The sequence below is a fragment of the Crocodylus siamensis genome, chromosome 4, assembly GCF_052110815.1.
Source record: "Crocodylus siamensis isolate JL-2025a chromosome 4, ASM5211081v1, whole genome shotgun sequence".
NCBI classification, from domain to species: Eukaryota; Metazoa; Chordata; order Crocodylia; family Crocodylidae; genus Crocodylus; species Crocodylus siamensis.
In genome coordinates, this window is record NC_143398.1 from 150,749,877 (window position 1) to 150,769,080 (window position 19,204).

Here is a 19,204-nt window from a genome sequence, read left to right on the forward strand (position 1 = left end):
GATGTTTGTGCTTATTGCAAAGAGAAAGGACACTGGAAGAGGGAATGCCCGAAGTTGAAGGAGAAGAGAGAGGGGGAACCGAGAGGTCACCTCATGCGGGCAGAAGACAAGGGTGAGGATTCAGAATGAAGGGGACAGGGATCTAAGACCACTACCCTTCGGGTTGGAGCCCGAGAAGATCCCATGGTAACCATTAGGGTTGGTGGCAAAAACTTTGAAGCCTTGGTGGATACTGGGGCTACATTTTCAATGATTCCAGAAAAACCCCCCTGTGCAGGAACTAGTGAACAGCATGTACTTGTAGAAGGGATTGAGGGAATGCAAACCCGACTCCCTGTTTGTAAACCACTCCTCACCAAGGTGGGGGACCATTTGCTCGAGCACTCCTTTGTGTATTCTCCAAGTTGCCCGATTGCACTCCTTGGGCGGGACTTACTCACAAAATTGCAAGCTGAGATCTTTTTCAGAGACGATCAGATGGTGGTCCAGCTACCTGTCAAGCAGAGCTCGAACTATCAGATGGCTCTCCTGGAGGACCGATGCCCTGCAGTAAGTCCAGAAGATCACATGATTGGAGTAGACCCCTCGGTATGGGCTGATGGAACCCCTGCGCGAGCTAAGTTCGTCTCCCCGGTAAGGATTGTACTCAAGGATGGGGAGGGGCCCGTTCGGGTAAAGCAGTACCCACTCAGCCGAGCGGCCAGAGCTGGACTCAAGCCGTTAATAGAGAAATACAAGAGGTACGGATGGCTAGTGGAAGGGTCCTCACCCTATAACACCCCCATCCTTGGAGTGCCGAAGGCAGATGGGGTCTCATACAGACTGGTCCAAGACCTACGAGCTGTAAATAAGAAGGTCCTTTCAGATCATCCTGTAGTCCCGAACCCTCACACGATCTTGACACAAGTACCGGGGGAAGCTAAAATATTTTCAGTGCTAGATTTGAAAGATGCTTTCTTCTCTATTCCCCTTCACCGAGAGAGTCAAAAATTGTTTGCTTTTGAATGGGAGGATCCAGATACTTTCCATAAAGCCCAACTCATGTGGACAGTTCTTCCACAAGGATTTATAGCAGCCCCCCATATTTTCGGACTTGCCCTTCAGAAGGACTTGGGGGAATGGAAGGGATCACACCCCGCAGTGACTCTCCTCCAGTATGTGGATGACCTGCTAGTTGCAAGCCCAAACTTGCAGCTCTGCGAGGAAGCCACCAGGTCACTCCTAAACACTCTGGGGAAAAAAGGATATAAAGTCTCTAGAGAGAAAGCCCAAATATGTCAGCCTGAAGTCACATTTTTGGGATATAAGCTCTCAAAAGGAGTCAGAGCCCTGAGTGCAGATCGCATACAGGCGATTCAAGGTCTAACCCCACCTAAGTCACCCAAGGAGCTGCGGGCATTCCTAGAGCTAACTGGGTTCTGTCGACTATGGATACCAGATTACGGTGGGAAGGCTAGACCACTGTACGAATCCCTGACTAAGGAGAGTCTCACTAAATGGAAATGGAATAAAGAAATGCAGCATGCTTTTGATCTGCTGAAGGCAGCATTAACCCAGCCCCCTGCCTTAGCCATCCCAAACAGTAAAAAGCCATATCGACTGTATGTTCATGAGAATCGAGGGGTTGCATCAGGGGTGCTGACACAGCCATCGGGCCCGACCTGGAGACCTGTGGGATATTATTCAAAGGTTCTAGATCCAGTTGCACTCGGGTGGCCAGCCTGTCTTCGGGCTGTGGCAGCCACAGCAGTGGTTGTTGAAGAAGCCCAGAAGATAGTCATGGGTGCGGATATGGAAATACTCACTCCTCATGGAGTTCCCCAGATCCTAGGGACTGAGGGAGGGAAATTTCTTAACCCCTCCAGACAATCACGGTATGAGATATTTTTGCTCTCTAATCCAGGACTTACTTTCAAACATACTACAGCCTTAAACCCTGCAACCTTGCTGCCAGAGCCAGGGCAACCGACGCATGACTGCCTTGAGGTCCTGAATCAGACCACGCAGGTGCGACCTGATCTTGCTGAGGACCCAATTGAAGACCCAGATGTTGAATACTTTGTGGACGGCTCCAGCTCTGTCATCGATGCGAAAAGACGAACAGGATGTGAAGTGGTAACCTTGGATAAGGTAGTATGGAGGGAGTCATTGCCGAGCTCATGGTCGGCACAGGCCGCGGAACTCACTGCGCTCACCCGAGCATTACAGCTGGGGACAGACCAGCGGGTTAATATATACACTGACTCTCGCTATGCTTTTTCTACAGTCCATGCGCACGGACTATTGTGGAAAGAAAGGGGTTTCATTACTGCCTCTGGGAATAAGATTGCTAATGGCCCCCAGATTATCAAACTACTAGAGGCACTCCACCAGCCTAAAGAGGTAGCAGTCATTCATGTGCGGCCCCATGGGAAGGCTGTTGAGAAAAAGCATAAGCTTGGAAATGCAAAGGCTGATGCAGCAGCAAAGGAAGCTGCATTTATTGGGGGAGAAGCGGAAGAGGTATCCAAGCAGGCCATGTCCCATGCCATATGGCCATACGTTCAGGATTTAGTCCCACAGTATTCCCCTGAAGAAGATAAATTTGCACAGAAAGCTTGTGCAGAAAAGAACTCCCAGGGGTGGTGGATAGTACCAGGAGGAAAAGTCATGATACCCAGGCCATTGCTTCGGGAGGTGCTGCAACAGCTCCATGCAAGAACCCATATGGGAGGTTTGGCCATGGGTGATCTAGTGATCCGCCAAGCAGTAGCCCCAGGGCTATATGTAGAAGCTCAGCGCATTGCTACCAAGTGCATCACATGCCAGAAAGTAAACCCTCGAAGGAAACCCCCTGTGCCAATGGGAGGTAGACCCTGGGCAGCGTACCCTGGACAGGCATGGCAGATTGATTTTGCCGAGCTCCCACGGTCCGGACATCACAGGTTTTTACTTGTCATGGTAGACCAGCTCTCTGGTTGGGTCGAGGCTTGGCCCACCAGGACTGCCACTGCAGCTACAGTAGTGAAGTATTTGTTACAGGAGATCATTCCCCGGTATTCCCTGCCTGAGTCCATCGAGTCGGATCAAGGACAACACTTTGTGGGAAAAGTGGTTCAAGAAGTCGCACAAGCTCTCAAGGTTACTTGGAAACTACACACACCATGGAGACCACAGAGTTCAGGACAAGTGGAACGCATGAATAGGACTTTAAAGACTTTGCTCACCAAAATCTGTATTGAAACACGCCTTAAGTGGCCTCAAGCATTGCCGCTAGCTCTTACTTGCATTCGAAACACTCCCCGACGGGGCCTCAAATTGACCCCATATGAAATTATGTTTGGCAAGCCGCCTCGAGTCTTACCTCCTGGGATGCGAGAGAATGTAACTTTTTAATTAGGTAATAGTGAGCTTCATATGTATGTTATTGCCTTGCAGTCTGTCTTGTTTTCTCTTCACAGGTATGCAGCCTCCTTTCAGCGTCTGCCTTTAGATGTACCGGTACATGACTTCTCCCCGGGAGACTGGGTCTTGGTGCAGCGGTGGAAAAAGGAGCCTTTGACTGAGAGGTGGAGTGGCCCTTTCCAGGTACTTCTAACAACCCACACCGCTGTAAAGATTACTGGCCATGATCGTTGGATACACCATACCCATGTGAAGCGACATCCACGAGCATTAGAGGACATCAACTCCCGAGACGAACTCACTCCGGAAGCTGAGTCATCTTCGGAACAAGAAGCCAGCAAGTGGAGTTGTGAACCTACTGGTGATCTCCAAGTGCGCCTGAGACGGCTTAATCAGAGCTCAGAAAATTAGACAAGAAAGTAAAAGGGAAAATATGGTGGGAATCTTAATGTGCCTTGTTGTTATCTGCATAATGAAAGGAGCAGAATTGAGCAGCCTTAACCGCTGGCTCACACCCTCGCTTTCCCAAATTGCTCCCCCAGGGACAAATTTGTATGTTGATATGATGGAAAGAATTGCAAGTACTTTTAATCTTACCAACTGCTGGGCCTGTGGGGGGCTCCAAGAGGCCAGAGAACAGTGGCCTTGGAGGGCTTTTCCTTTGGCCCCAAAATGGTTGGTCAGTGACAAGGCGGATGTTAAGAGTACTGGTCAAGAATGGGATGAAAACCGCAGCTGGGATCTTTCCCAAGTGGCATTAGGAGAGTACTGTATTAGCAGTAATGGTACAGGGAGAAGTTTGGGACATAGTCAGTGTACATGGACATTGAAATGGGCCCAAATATGCACCAAGTATGCTGATCAATGGAATTCTGCTGTTAGCATCCCAATCTCCCCGCAGATGCAACAGACCAAAAAGACAAGAATAGTACCTTTCGATCCTAACCCTACCAGATGTCAGGCATATGAAAAGGCCCGAGGTGAACGATTTACCTATGTCTATAGTTGGAAATGGGTACACCCGAATGGCACGGTGGCAAAGTTTAATACATATTGGAGTGCCTTAAATGACACAAATGAAATAACCAAGTGCGAGTATAGGGATAAAGATGGCGTATGGAAATGTCAGTTTAAACGGAGTAACTATTACACTGACCCTTTAGGGCAGACGGGCAACAAATACTATCCCCTTCTTTTCCACAGCCGTGACCCCCTAGCCTTGGGAGGGGAAAACAGGGCCCTGAAAGGACATTATTGGATTTGTGGAAGGAAAGCCTATACAGTACTACCACGAGGGTGGACAGGAACCTGCTACGTTGGAGTAATTGTACCATCTTTCTTTTTGTTACCATCTAAAGTCGGAAATAAGCTGGGAGTCTCTTTGTATGATGATTGGAAAAGGGCCAAGAGAAGTATTGATGTAAGTTTGACACAGGGTGGCTCCCAAAAGTGGAAGGAGGATGAGTGGCCTCCTCAGAGGATTATTGAGTATTATGGACCAGCTACATGGGCTAATGATGGAAGTTGGGGTTACCGGACACCAATGTATATGCTAAATAGAATCATCCGGTTGCAGGCCGTCTTGGAAGTAATTACTAACCAGACTGCCACTGCTCTCGAGTTGCTGGCTCGACAAAATTCCCAGATGAGGGAAGCCATATACCAAAATCGAATGGCTCTAGACTATTTACTCGCAGAGGATGGCGGAGTCTGTGGAAAGTTCAACCTTTCTAATTGTTGCCTCCAAATAGACGACAATGGAAAAGCAGTCTTAGAGATTGCCAAAGAGATTAGGAAAATAGCCCATGTACCAATACAAACGTGGGAACCCACATGAAGTAAAGACTGGTGGTTTCAATTATTTGGAGGACCCTGGTGGAAAAAAGTAGGATTTGTGCTTTTGTGTGCTCTGACTGGTTTGATTTTTATCCCTTGCCTTATTCCTTGTCTCACTAGATTGATAACCACTACAGTAGAAGGAATGCAGGTCGCAGCAGTTCCTTTGAAAGCACAGACTGTAGCAAAAGTCATGGTCCTCAGAAAAATTCCTCGTAATTATCTTGATATGCCCAAATGAAGTAAAGATCAGAAAGCATCTTGAGGGGGGATATTGTTAGAAATATTATTAAAAATGCATTATCAATAAGTCTTGTTAAAACAGCACAGCTGTCAGCCCTCCCTGGTGAGAGAACTGGGAGAGCTACTGAGAGCTCTTTGTATTAAGGTATCACTCTCTCTTTGTTTTGCAAAGTTACTATCTCTTTGTTACAGTAAAGCATATACTCCTCAGCTTTTCTCATGCAGATAAGAGTAAATTGCAATTCTAGCCTTGAAGCAAGGAAAATTCAAACTCTTGTAACCTCAAATATTTTCTACCCATGCGCAATGAATTAATACATATAAGCCTATCCGCCCCGCATACTTAAGTAGTTAATTATAATACACATGCGACGCATGATTTGACGTATTCACATACATGTTTGTATGAATCGGAAATGAGTTGTAAAAGTTCCTCCTTCTGCACACGTGGTCAGGAGAGAGGGGATAAAGCCAGCTGGGCAGTTTCCCTCGGGGGCAGCAGAGTGTTTGATCTTTTGTCTCTCTCTCTGACCCTATTTGCAAATATATACCTTTTGTGTTGCTAATAGAGTGTGTCTGTGGCTGAAGGTTTTTTTCGCCTCCCGAGAAACGAACCGCGATTTTTACATCAGCTCTGCACACATATATTCCATCTAACTACAAATCCACACTACCATAATAATTTATTTCATTTCTTGCACCTACTAGCTCACCTGGAGTTACTTTGTTAGGGCAGAGTACATCTTTCTCTAACTTTTTTGAGCTTGTGGTAGATTTCTGCTTCTGTTTGACTGATGGCTTGTTGATATCAGGAAATTTAGATTCATGTTTATTTCTAAGAGATTTGATAGCAGATTTCTGTTCACATCCAGAACCCTCATCTGCAGAGGTCTAGAAGGGTAAAAAGACAAATACCATTGACTGAACACTTGATATGTATTCTCTGAATGAGAAAAAGGTCTGTACGCAAAAATATACCAACAAAGCTTCTAATAAACAGGAGGAAAAGGAAAGTATTATACATATACTAGAAGTGTTTTCCCTTCTCTCCCCACCTTCATATGAATAGCTTCAAAGGGTGGGGTAACAGAAAACTAAAATCAATAAAATAGATATTTCTCAAGAGTATAATAGTTTTGTTTCAATTAAAATTACAGTAAAAGCTCTGTTGTCTGGCATCCCCCGGGAATGGCTTCCTTGCCTGTTCAGGCTGCTGCTTCTCCCGCCACGTCTGGGACAACACCGCCCCTCCCGAAGCATCGCCACCTCTCTCACAGGCCCTGCGGAACAGTGAGGTGGAGTCCGTGCAGCCTGCTATGCTCCAGGCCACGGGGGCTCAGCAGCGCAGGCTGCTTTGCCTCGGGCCATGGGTGCTCGAAGAAACCGGAAGTGCCACAGTGGGCACTTCTGGTTTCACTTTACCTTATAAGCCGGCATGCCGGTTAATAGAACATGCTGGCTTGTAAGGTGCCAGTTAATGGAACTTTTACTGTATAAGTTTCTTAAGCAGGCAGAAAACTTCACTATACAAATCAGTGTTTTCTGTCATTACAGCTAGATTCTGCTCTTGCTTCTATCCATTTAATTCTGGAATAACAAGTCTATAATTTTAAGGTAATATAACTAAGAACAGAATTTAGCTTTGAAACTGAAATCATAAAAGCAAACCAATGATGCAAGAATGGGAATGAATGTTTCCAATTAAGTTTATTAGAACTGTTAATTTTCATAAGTGGTTTAAACTTTTGACCATTTACCTCTTGGCCCCATAGAGGAGACCATGATGCAAATCACTGCTGTTCAATTACAAAACATTTTGTATGTTCCAACTCTACAAAATAATTATTTCTGCTGTACTCTAGAGAATAGGCCTGACCTTTGCGGCTACAGTGTTGAAATTCTCTGGTTCTATACAATCATCCATTTATCATTAACACTAAGATATGAGTCCAATTGTCTAGATGTATATGTAAATTGCTTAGGAAAGGTTAAATATAAAAATAGCTTCATACTGTTTTTACCCTTCATGTCCCTATATGGCAGTTTTTCAGCTGGGTAGGTGGCATTTTTGGCAGCTACATGTAATCTGTGAAACTATTACCTGTGCAGTGTGGATACACATAAGTATCCACCTGGCTACTGTGTCTGTTCATCAGGGTTGCCAACCCAAGACAGAGAGGGAACCTTCTAAATAAATGCCCCAAAATGTCCTTTTCGATAAAAAAGAGAATGTCCACTTTTCCACAGAGAGGCATAGACACCTTATTTTCTTGCTTAAAGAGAGGAGTACTAGTAGTTCTTGTTAAAAATACAGAGAAACATCTCCGGAACTACTGTAGCAGTATTAATAGAATGATAAATATTATACATTAATAACATGAATGATATTACTAATAACATATTAGACAAATATTAGATATTCTCAGAGAACTAGATATTAATCAGTTTTACTCTTCCTAAAGTGCTTTCTCTAAGATTTATCTACATACTGCTTCTGCCAAGCACACTCCACCCTGATTGCAATTTTTTCATTTTTACAGTAACATGCATACTGTAATAAAGATTTCATTAATGTGCATTACAGTTATATGTTCAACATGCTTCACTGTTTATAAGAGTTATGCCAATAATTCACTGTGAAGAAGGAAATATTTTGTCATCTGAACCACCATACAATTTTTGATATGGATGTAGGAAATAGTAATGCAACACATCGTCACTTTAGATACTACTGTAATGAAAAGTGAGTAGCCAGACAGTTTTGTTTTAAAACCAGAGCCCCAAGACTAGATTCTTGGAGGAACTTTACTACATATGGGTTTATTTGTTTTTTTTCCCAGTGTTCCACCCTGATATGTCTGGATCAGTCCAGTTTTCTTAATATTAATCATTCTAACATTAAACTAATATAAATAATCTGTATTTTTTATTTCAGCCTTGAAAAATAATATTTCAGAATTAGATGCATGTTCAATATGCTGGTTATCATTTGCTGGCAGATAGCATAGTTTCAAATCACAGTAGAGAAAATACTAATATTATTATTACTTGGTTGTTATTATATTGTAATATAGGTGATATATTACATATAAGTATTATTTAGATATCACTTGTACAATATTACTTATATATAGTTGTGACAGAACACCCTTTTGGGTGTTTGTCACTTAACGGGCTGGAGCAGGGAGTTGCCAGGTAGCTGATGAGAGTGGCCATTTTGGAGAGCTCTGTTATAAAAGCAGAGCAGTGTGAGATCAGCCAGCAGGGAAGAAGCATTGTCTTGCTGAGCTCTGGCTTCAGGAACAACTCGGAGGTAAGGGTGAGGCTATGGGGAAGGAGGCCTCATTGGTCCTGGGCATGACCTAAAACTGCACTCTGCTTGGATAGGGAGACCTGGTGGTCTTGCCTGTGGTGGAGCAGGGCCACATAAATACCAGAACCGAGAACCTGGATGGGTTACCAGGAGAGTTGGGGATGGGGGCAGATAAGCTTATGAGAAGCACCTGAGTCCCATGGCGTGTTGGATCCTGGAGGTGGGCCAGGCATGCTCAATGAGGAGCACCTGAGCCCTAGAGGGTGTAAGACCCTGGGCCCTGAGAGTTGTAGGGTGGAGTTGTGGAGCCAGTTAAGCTCAGGGAGGAGCAGCTGAGTCCTCAGGGGTGGAAGACCTCAGGCCCTAGTGTAACAAGTGGAGTTGTAGCCCAAAAGAAGGGTATAGTCATCTGGTGAGGGGCAGGGGTGAAATAGACCTGTAGCTGAGCAATTGCTCAGTCCCGTTTGGGTAAGGGTCATGGGAGGGGCCCAAAAGACTACATCAGGGCTCACCAAGGGATGGAGAGAAAAACCTGAGGATCTCTTTGAGTACGGTGGAGTGAGTGTGGCCTGGATAAGCAGTATGCAAGAGACGGGGTGAGAGCAAGTGGAGTGCAAGAGGCCCCAGTGAGAGGGGGGTGGGGTGTGTGTGTGGCCTGAGAAGGCAGCATGGGAGAGACACAACTATGTGTCCAGTTTGACCCAGCTTTGAACCAGAGGTGGAACACATTGTGTGACATCAGAGAAGCCTGGGACACGTGTAGGGATGGTAGGAGCATGTACTTATCGCCCCTGGTCATTTGGGGGCACAAAGGGCAGCCACCCACCTATTTAACATCACAATCATTTATCAAGAAGGCGTGGCAGTAGAACAAGGCAGGCAGTTTGCCCAGAGACAAGAGTGGGGCCATTCTAATACTGGGCCTGGAAGGTGTCTTTGTCAAAATAGTATAATATATAGTATGCATATAAATGATATCATTTAGTTGTTAGCACATTCCATAGATGTCAAAGCAGTTCCCTACATAGGATGTTACAATTATCCCCATTTTAAGAATGGATCACATAGCCAACTGGGAGCAGAGCTAGGAATAGAATTCAGGGGTGAAATCCTAGTCTTACTGAAGTGAAATGGGAGTTCTGCCACTGATTTCAGAGAGCCCCAGATTTCTATTTAGTTCTCTTAAATTAATTTACTGGACTACTGCATTCTGTCCAGATGTGCTTGATATTTAGACAGTCAATGAACTGAATGTCATCATCTTACTTCATAAAAGAAAGGATTTTTAATAGATGCCACTAAGGGTGTTGTTATACTTCACCTTTCAGATGTGTTAAGGACTCTTAAAAGTGGAGTGTCTGCATGTTAAGACAGGAAAATATGTTCTAAGTGTCAGAGGGTGACCACCTTTTCAAAATAGAAAGGCGGGGCATATGCCTACCGCCCCCTAGTGGCACAGTGGGAGCAGAGCTGAGCAGAGTGGAACAGAGTGGGGGCAGATGAGAGCTGCCTGCTGTGGGCTCAGGGCTCCCCACCCTGCTGCCCAGATTAAAGAGTGATGGCTATGGCAGCAGGCACCCAGCTGAAGCTGGTGTGGGGTGGGCTCAATCCTGGCTAGCAGAGACCATTCCTGGAACCTATACTGCCCTAGAAATCAGGTAAGCAAGGCAGGCATGGAGCAGACTTGGTAGCTCCTGGCCACCTCCCTGCTTGCTAGCCCTCTAAGGCAGGGGCGGGCAATTATTTTGGGCAGAGGGCTGCTTACCCAGTTTTGGCAGGCTGTCAAGGGCCACATCGGTAGCCCCACCCCTTGACAGATGCCCTGCCCCCTGGTCACCATCTTGGGACCAATGTCCCAATGTCTTGGCACCAATGTCCCAGGGCCAGCATCGGTGGGGACCAGATTAGGGCACAGGCTGGCAAGGGTCTGTGGAGCTGGGCTGGGCTGCACCAGTGGGGAAAGGGGGGAGCTTGCCTGGCTCCATAAAGCCCCTGCCAGCCGGGACCCTGTGCTCCTGCCACCTGCACTGGCCCTGGGACACTGGTGCAGGCCCCATGCTCCCGTTGGTTCCCTGCCTGCTCATACCCAGTGCCCCCCAGCCCCACTGTACAGGTGGGGGGGCAGCGCTCAGCCCTCACCCCCTGCTCACCAGCAGAGAAGAAGCTGGTGCTGAGGGTGGGGAAAACTGGCCCCTTGCCTGCCCCATGATTGCAGCTCCCTGGCGCAGGTGCTTGCAGCCCATGCGGGGGTGTCTGGAGTGGGCACAGGCAGCCCCAGGCAGGCTGAAGGTGGCTGCAGTGCAGGGCGCTGGCCATAGGGTGGGCAAGCGGCCACTTTTTCCTGTGCTCAGCACCAGCTTGTAACCCGCCCCACTGCCAGCCTGGTGATGCTGGGTGTGGGGGAGGGAGCAATCAGCCTCTCCCCACCCCATGGCCAGCACCCCACTCTGCAGCCGCTCACAGCCTGCCTGGGGCTGACTGTGCCCACTCTGGACAGCCCCGTGCAGGCTGTGAGCACCTGCAGCATGGGGCGCCAGCCATGGGATGGGCAAGGGGCCACTTTTCTCTGCGCAAGAAAGGAGCCCAGGGAAAAGCTGAGTATGGGGGGAACTGGTGCCTCCCCTGCCCCACGCCCAGTGCCCCATGCTGCAGGTGCTCACAGCCCACATGGGGCTGCCCGGAGTGGGCACAGGCAGCCCCATGCGGGCTGCAAGCAGCTTCAGGGCACCAGGAGTTGGGGGGAGGGGCCGCTTCCCTGCTCTTTGCCTGCCTGGGGTCCCCCCCTTACACTTACCTGAGCTTACCGTGCCAGGGCAGCCACGTGTTCCCAGACTAGAAACAGTGGCTGGGGCTTCCAGCTGGGGACTGGGGCCAGGCAGCCCCACTTTTGATGGAACCCATTGGGCTTCCCCTGGGTCCTACTGCCCTTGGTTCCTGCATTTTTGACAGGAACCAAGGGCAGATAAATATTAATTTTCTACATTTTTTTTTAGGGGCCCTGCAAGCTGGATAGAATGACCTCATGGTGTGGATCTGGCCCGTGGGCCGTATTTTGCCCATCCCTGCTCTAAGGGCATGTCAAAACAGTGCATGTTAGACAGGGTTTTGACCCTTAACATGAGAATGCTCACAGCACATGCTAACTTTAACACAGCCTAACATTCCTTACAATTAGCATATGCTAATTATAATGTATAACTCCACTCTAATAAAAATAATACGTTCACATGAATGTTTATATATGAGTGTATATCCCTATCTATATATCACCCAAGAATTACTTGGATGAAAACATTATATACTTTAGAAAATTATAAACCTTACCTTTGGAAATACAATTTACTTGCAATGGAAAAAAGGTATCAAATAGAATTGCTTTTTATTAATAGTATATCTACACACATTTGACAATCTGTCATTTTAATCTCATTTTAATCTAATATCCCCAAGTTATATATATGTTCAAGTCTTGTCCTCTTGAAGCCAACAGGAGTTTCACCACTGACTTAATGGGGCCAAGATGTTGCCCATTGATTCTGGTGTCTGAAGGGACCTTTATGACCACCTAGTTTAACCTATTGCATGGCATAATCCACAGGATCTCACACCATGACACCTGCAATGAGCCTAATTATTTGTGATTAAATGAGAGTGTATCTTTTCTAAAGACATCCAACCTTGACTGAATGATGGGAAATGTACCATGTTGTTAGCAAGCTTTTTTGATGATTAACTGTTTTTGCCATTAAAATTTTGTACCTTAAAGTCTGAAATTTTGAAACTTAGCTTCCAATCACTGAATTTTCCTGTGCCATTATCTCATAGATTAAAGAGCTCTCTAGTAACTGGTATCTTCTAGGGCTGTGAGAAGCTTCAGTAGCTGATCAAATTTGGAGGAGATTTGGCCCGATTCAGCGGACAAATCTCCAAGTCCAAATCAAATTGGGGGACCCATTAAAAGGTCTGAATCAATTCAGAGAGATTTGGTGCTAATTTGGAGATTCCACCATAGATTAAACAGATAGCAGTCCTCGATCACGCTGGACACAGCTGCCTCCAGCTGGTAAGTCTGTTGTGGTGGGCAGAGGGGGGAGGGAAAGGGTGTGGGGGGAGCAGGTCAGTGCCTCCACAATGAAGGATGGATTGGGGCTGGGGCTGGGACAAGCTGCCCAGCTATGGTGGGGGGGGTGCAGGACATGGGGAGGGGGGGCTCCTGCCACTTTGCAGCACTGCATGCCACTAATCCAGAAGCTGCTCTTTTGGTGTCTCCTCTGGCAACTCTTGCCGCCGGTCCAGGAGGGTATGGGAGTGGGCGTGTGCTCCCAGATCTGCGTGGGGTGAGGTGGGCTGGGCTGCACTCCGGGAGGCTAGGCCCAGCTGCCCACTGCAGGGCTGCGCTCTGTGAGGCAGGTGAAGCCAGGGCTGTACTCTGGGCAGCTAGCCCCAGCCACAACCCAGAGCACAGCCCTGGCTTCGCCTGCCCCACAGAGCACAGTGGAGCAGGGGCTATGGGGGGCCTGCAGCCACACTAACATTTCCCATAGCCCCTGCTGCCAGCCCTGCCTTGATCCAGGTGCATGCACCTGCCTGCATGCCCTGCCGCTGCTTGCCCAGCCAGGATGGGGTGGGGTGTAGCCACGGTTTGTCCGGGAGGCACAGGGAGGCTGGAGAAGCTTCTGCCACTGCACACCGCTTGTCCAAAGCAGCACAATGGCACCAACCTGCACCTCCATGCCCTGGCTGGGCGAGCAGCGGGAGGGCATAGCCGCTGCTCCCAGTGCCTTCCACCACCCATCCAGATCGCAGCCTAGACCAGCCCACCCTGTGAGGATCTGAATAGGCCGAATCAAATTGGGACAGTGATTTGAATCACCGAATCGAATCACTGTCCCTCTGAATTGGCTGAATCTATGAAGCAAACACTTGCTGCTTTGCACAAGCCTAGTATCTTCTGCTCATGTTGGTAAATACAGACTGCAATACCAATACCAAATGTAGGGAAATGTGAATGTAAATGGGTCAATACCATGCTAAATCCTGAATGTGTCCTGCCAGATTTCAAGTTTTGAATTTAAATAGCTTGGGAAAATGTCACCATCCATGTACTAGAGATGATGTTTATATACACTGTGTTTTAGGGACCACTTTCAAAGTGTAAGTATTGTGTCAATGCATCAAGCTCTTAACGCAGTTCTATATTTGAATGGTCACAGAACTTCAATACAAATAAATTTAGCATACAGTGCAAAATTGGAAACATGTAAATAGAAAGAAGCTTGGTAAAAGGTTTTTTTTTTAAGCTGGATTAAATATCTTAAAGGTCAGCTACTAGCTCACAGTATAAAATTCAGCTAATAAAGAAATATCATTATGTTTTACATCTACAGGTTACAAAATAAGAAAAACCATATTTTTCAGGTTTGGAGTGATTTAGATAATTTTCTCATGGGCATTGTAATATATAATAATACTTAGTTTCACTGTTTTAATTCCACTTTTTTACAGTCTGGGCTAGGAAGGATAAATAGTATCCTTTAAAACATAGAAATAAGACACCAAAATCAATCTATAGCTCCTTAAGAGATTTATTTTAGTTTCAATTTTCTGTTTAGGTGAAGGTCTTTATACTTTTGGCAGCAAATAAAACAGGATATAAACTAGAGGGAGCTGTTGCTCACAAATAATTTTTTAAATCTCAGTTGATCCTTATTCCTATATAAATTAGCCAGTTAGGTTTTTTAAAATAGAAATCCTATTAATCTATTATTTCATTGGTTGTAAAGACAGATATGAAATGTATCATTTCATGGAAACAAACATATTGCAAACATATGATGGGGAAGGAGGCAAATGTGAGATTAAACAAGGGAGTGAATGAGTTTGTTAAAACCAATGCAAAAATGGACTTATTTCAATTTCAAAGAAGCATAATGTATGCAGGAAATTAAAAATAATAAAACTTTTCTGTATACAAATGATAAATCAGTCGACAGCTTTGTTCATGCTAGTAAATTAGTCCAGTAACTAGAGGAAAACTAATTAAATGTGCAGCAATATTGCTTATAGAAATAAATATTAAATAATGGCAGCTACTGGATAATCACCAAACTGTTCACTTTTGGACCAGTAAAAGCATAGCTGTAGTGTCAACTTTGTTTCTTCTATTTGCAAAATGAAAGGCTGCATGCATATTAACAAGCTGCCACATAATCTAGTAACAGAAATCTCTAACAGCCAATTGTATTGTCACGAAAGATTCTGATAAATTTAAATAAAACATTAACATATTTTAGGGCTTACCTAGAATGAATACAGCACCTTGTTATTCACCCCATGATTATTTTCTGCCTTCAATTGTAAGTGAAAACGAGTTTAATTGTCTGCCCCTAGTTTCCATTTATCCAGATCATAAAACTAGTATAACATTTGTCTTAGTTGGAAGTTTCTTCTTGAGAAACAGCAAAAAATGGTGGTGTAGTGCTCTGAGAGAGCTATGGAGTTAGCCCATACTAAGACTAGTTTCTTTATTTTTATGATTACTAAATTCACTTGCAATAAAATGATTCTCTCACAGCTTGCCCTCTGTACAATATAATTTTATAAAATAAAAAATATAGCAATGTGTGAATGTTTAAAAGAAATGAAGATATTACTTTAAAAAATGTATCTATTCAAAACAAGCTATGATCATTGACTCCAAATAAAGCCAGTAATCCTGACAATGGCTATCAGGATAATGGCCATAATTTATTTGAATACTACAATTTTTCTTCTTCTTTTCTGATGAAATCTAATAACTTTGGGCCAAATACCAAGTGTCTGTGGATTTCAGGGTGCAAGGAGAACAACAAAAATCAAAATGAATCCCTTCTTTATCTATAACATTGGCTGGGCTGGGAAAGTGGGCAAAATATAGCCTGTGGGCTGAATTCAGCCTGCCAACTGACTGGATCTGGCTCATAATTGTATCTGGCCCATGGCTGCCCCCATGGAGCTTTGCATGGGCCCAAGACCCACTCACTCGCACCTTGGGCAGCCTCCAGCACACTCCTGCCTGTGCCCACTGGCCCCAGCCCCAGCCAGTACACACAGCTTTCCAGCAGGGCTGCTCCTAGTGTGGCTGCAGCCACCCAGTGCTGCTTGGCTCCCCTCAGGTCAAGCAGCTACTCTTCCTCCCCCTGCTGCGCCACTCCATACTGGGAAGAAGCTGCAGCTGAACAGCTCCTGTCTCAATGTGCAGGGCTCCTGCTCCTAGCTGTCTTCCATGCACTCTGCCTGCCCAGCATGATGGAGAAGCCACCTGTAGGTGGCCAAGTGGGTGGAAGGTGGCCAGGAGCTAGAGCCCCACACACTGGAGAAGGAGGTGCCGAGCTGCAGCTCCCTCCCCCCACCCCCGCCAACACAGGGCAGAGCAGAAGGGACACAAGAAAGAGGAGCCACTGAAGGCAGAGGGAGCTGAGAAGCACCTGGCAGCTGCAGCCATGTGGGGAGCAGCCCCGCCAGGAAGCAGTGCATGCTGCTAGGGCCAGGGGCCAGTGTGGGTGGGAGTGCAATGTGGGCTGGCCCAAGCAGGAGTGGGTGGGGCTTAGCCCAATGAGGAGCACCTTGAGTGGGCTGGATGCGTGGGGGGTGGGAAGGGGTGGAATGCACCTGCACTGAATTGCCCAAGCAACATCTGCTGCACATGCCCCCTGCCTCCCGCTCCCTCCCCCCATTACTGGCCAGCTAGCCCCCACCACACACACTTGCATACTCACTCTCTCACACACACCTGACACATACCCACATATCTCCCCCACCCCCACCCCACACAATATACAAGAGTAATACTTTATTTTGAGCTATTATGCAATTGCCTCTATATACACTATTCAAAAACACATAAATCAGAAGAAAAATATTTTTGTAATAAAATTAAAATATGTTATAGTAGAGGTTTGATTTTTAGTACATGGTTTGTTTTTTATTTATAACTTGTTAAAATGATATCTTCTAAACATTTTGTGTGCAGCTCTTGACAGCTTACCAAGACTCATTAAGTGGCCCTCCAGCCGAAATAACTGCCCACCCCCAGCTTGAGACCTGATGTTGTTTCAGTGTTCTTCTGCCCTCTAAGACAGATAGGTTGCCTTAATCCTTTCCTTCTCTGAAAGTACTGTTCAAAGAACATCTTTCCACCTGATAATCATGTCAACCAGTTAAGAGACCAAACGACAGGAAAGTTATTCTAGGAAATCATAGAAGTAGGGTAGGAAGGGACCTTGTAGATCTTCAAATCCGACCCCTTCCCTAGGCAGGAGAAAAAACTGGGCTCAAATGATCCCAGCTAGGTAGGCATCAAGCCTCCTCTAAAAGACCCCCAGGGTAGGAGCCAGCACCACTTCCCTCGGAAGTTGGTTCCAGAACCTAGCCGCCCTGACTGTGAAGTAGTTCTTATGGATGTCTAATCTAAACCTACTCTCCAACAACTTATGTCCATTATTCCTTGTTATGCCAGGGGGTGCTAGGGGAAATAAGGTCTCTCCCAAACCCTTCTGGTCCCCCCTAGTGAGTTTATAGACAGTCCCAGGTCCCCCCTCAGCCTTCTCTTGTGAAGGCTGAACAGGTTCAGGTCCCACAGTCTCTCATTGCCCTGTTGTCCCCAGATCATACGGGTAGCCCTCCTCTGGACCCTCCATATTGTCCACATCCCTCCTGAAGTGGGGCACACAGAACTGGACACAGTACTCCAGCTGTGGCCTGACCAGTGTTGCATAGAGGGGGAGGATCACCTCCTTGTCCCTGCTAAAGATGCACCTGTGGATGCACGACAAGGTCCGGTTAGCTCTTCCAACCGTGACCTTGCATAGTCGGCCCATGTTCATCTTGGAGTCAATAATGACTTTGAGATCCCTTTCTGCTTCTGTGCTCTCAAGAAGGGAGTTTCCCATCTTATAAGTGTGCTGCTGGTTACTACTGCCCAAGTGCAGCACCCTGCACTTGTCAGTATTGAAGTGCATCCTGTTTTTGTTAGTCCACCCCTGTAACCTATCCAGGTCTTGCTGCAGTCTTTCCCTCCCTACTAGCATGATCACCTCACCCCAAATTTTGGTATCATCAGCGAATTTAAACAGGGTGCTTTTCACCCCATTGTCCAAATCGCTGATAAAGAAATTGAACAGCGCGAGCTGTTCCCCACTGTTATAGACTCATAACTTCAGGGATAAATTGTTGGAGTATTATCCAAAGGCCATTAAGGGAAAAAGTATAAAAAGCAACATGTTGGTGACCACTCAGCAGACAGAGATTTCACACAAGTCTTAAAAACAAACTCCAGAAAGAACTAAAGGTCATAATGAAACAATCACCACTTTTGGCTCCAAAGGAAGTTCTTTTGCTTTGTTTTTTCTAATATAAATACACAACAGCATAGAAATGTAAGCGGGGAACCCCAAACACTCCCCTGCACACACAGTTCTTAATAATGAGTTGTTGAAAGCAACATAATAAAAAATATAAAATAAAATTCAGTGAATGAGGAATGTGCTCAAATCAGCAGCAGAAATGCAGCACCATTATTATAGAAACATTTTGCCACCCTGAAAAAGTACGTGGGAGAGGCAAGCACACCCAGCCAAAACATGCACTAACTGCATGTTTGAACTCCTGCTAAGGCCAAGTCAAAGCACTTGGCTTACAGACCAGAAGAGCCATAGTGCTTCTCAATACAGAATAAATGTATTAACTTATCTTTGCATTTGCCAACAATATACACATCAGGTAATGACTAATCTGAATATAATAACCTGATTTAAGAATAAAATCAATTCTAGAGGAGAAGGCAGCATTCATTCTCTAGGCTTGTTTCCTGATGGCTAAAATTGTAGAATATTTACGTATCTGAAAAAGCAAGCTCTGTTTTGGAGCATAGAACAGGGAAAAAATATGGCCTTTATTTCCTTTCTTAAACCGTTCATGTCCATTCATCTTCACTCTGGATTTACCACTTCTCCTTTAAGAGCTTGTAGGCAGATCAAACCTTTAACCCTGATCTGGAATTGGATCCTATTTTTGAGAGCTCTACTTGTAAATAACAGCGTTGAAAGCTGCAATACACATAGGGTGGGATTTTGTTTCCCTTTCTGGATCTAAATGGCAGTTTTCTAGTTGTGTAAGTTAAGGTTACCGTACAGATGGGTTTTCCCAGACATGTCCTCTTTTTTGGACCCCTGTGCTGTGTCCAGGCAGATTTTTTAAATAAGAGTGAAATGTCTGCTTTTTCTCAATCCCTGGCTGGCTAGTTCCAGCTAAGAGCAGGGTGCAAGGTGATTGGCTGTTGGGGGTTACATGCTCCTGGAGCAGGCTCCAGAAAGCCAGGTAGAGGCAGAGAGGGAGAGCATGTGTGTGTTTGTGAGAGACAGCGGATGCACGCGTAAGGTGAGAACTGCT

General features: G+C 45.8%; 1 protein-coding gene across 1 annotated transcript in view; it reads right to left on the reverse strand.

Moving 5' to 3' along the window:
* Window positions 1-19,204, reverse strand: part of MARCHF10 (membrane associated ring-CH-type finger 10) — a 122,859-nt gene that overhangs the window by 71,556 nt on the left and 32,099 nt on the right. Inside the window, exon 4 of the mRNA XM_090041173.1 lies at window positions 6,177-6,354. Coding sequence (XP_089897299.1) covers window positions 6,177-6,354 — 178 coding nt within the window. The remainder of the gene's footprint in view (window positions 1-6,176; window positions 6,355-19,204) is intronic.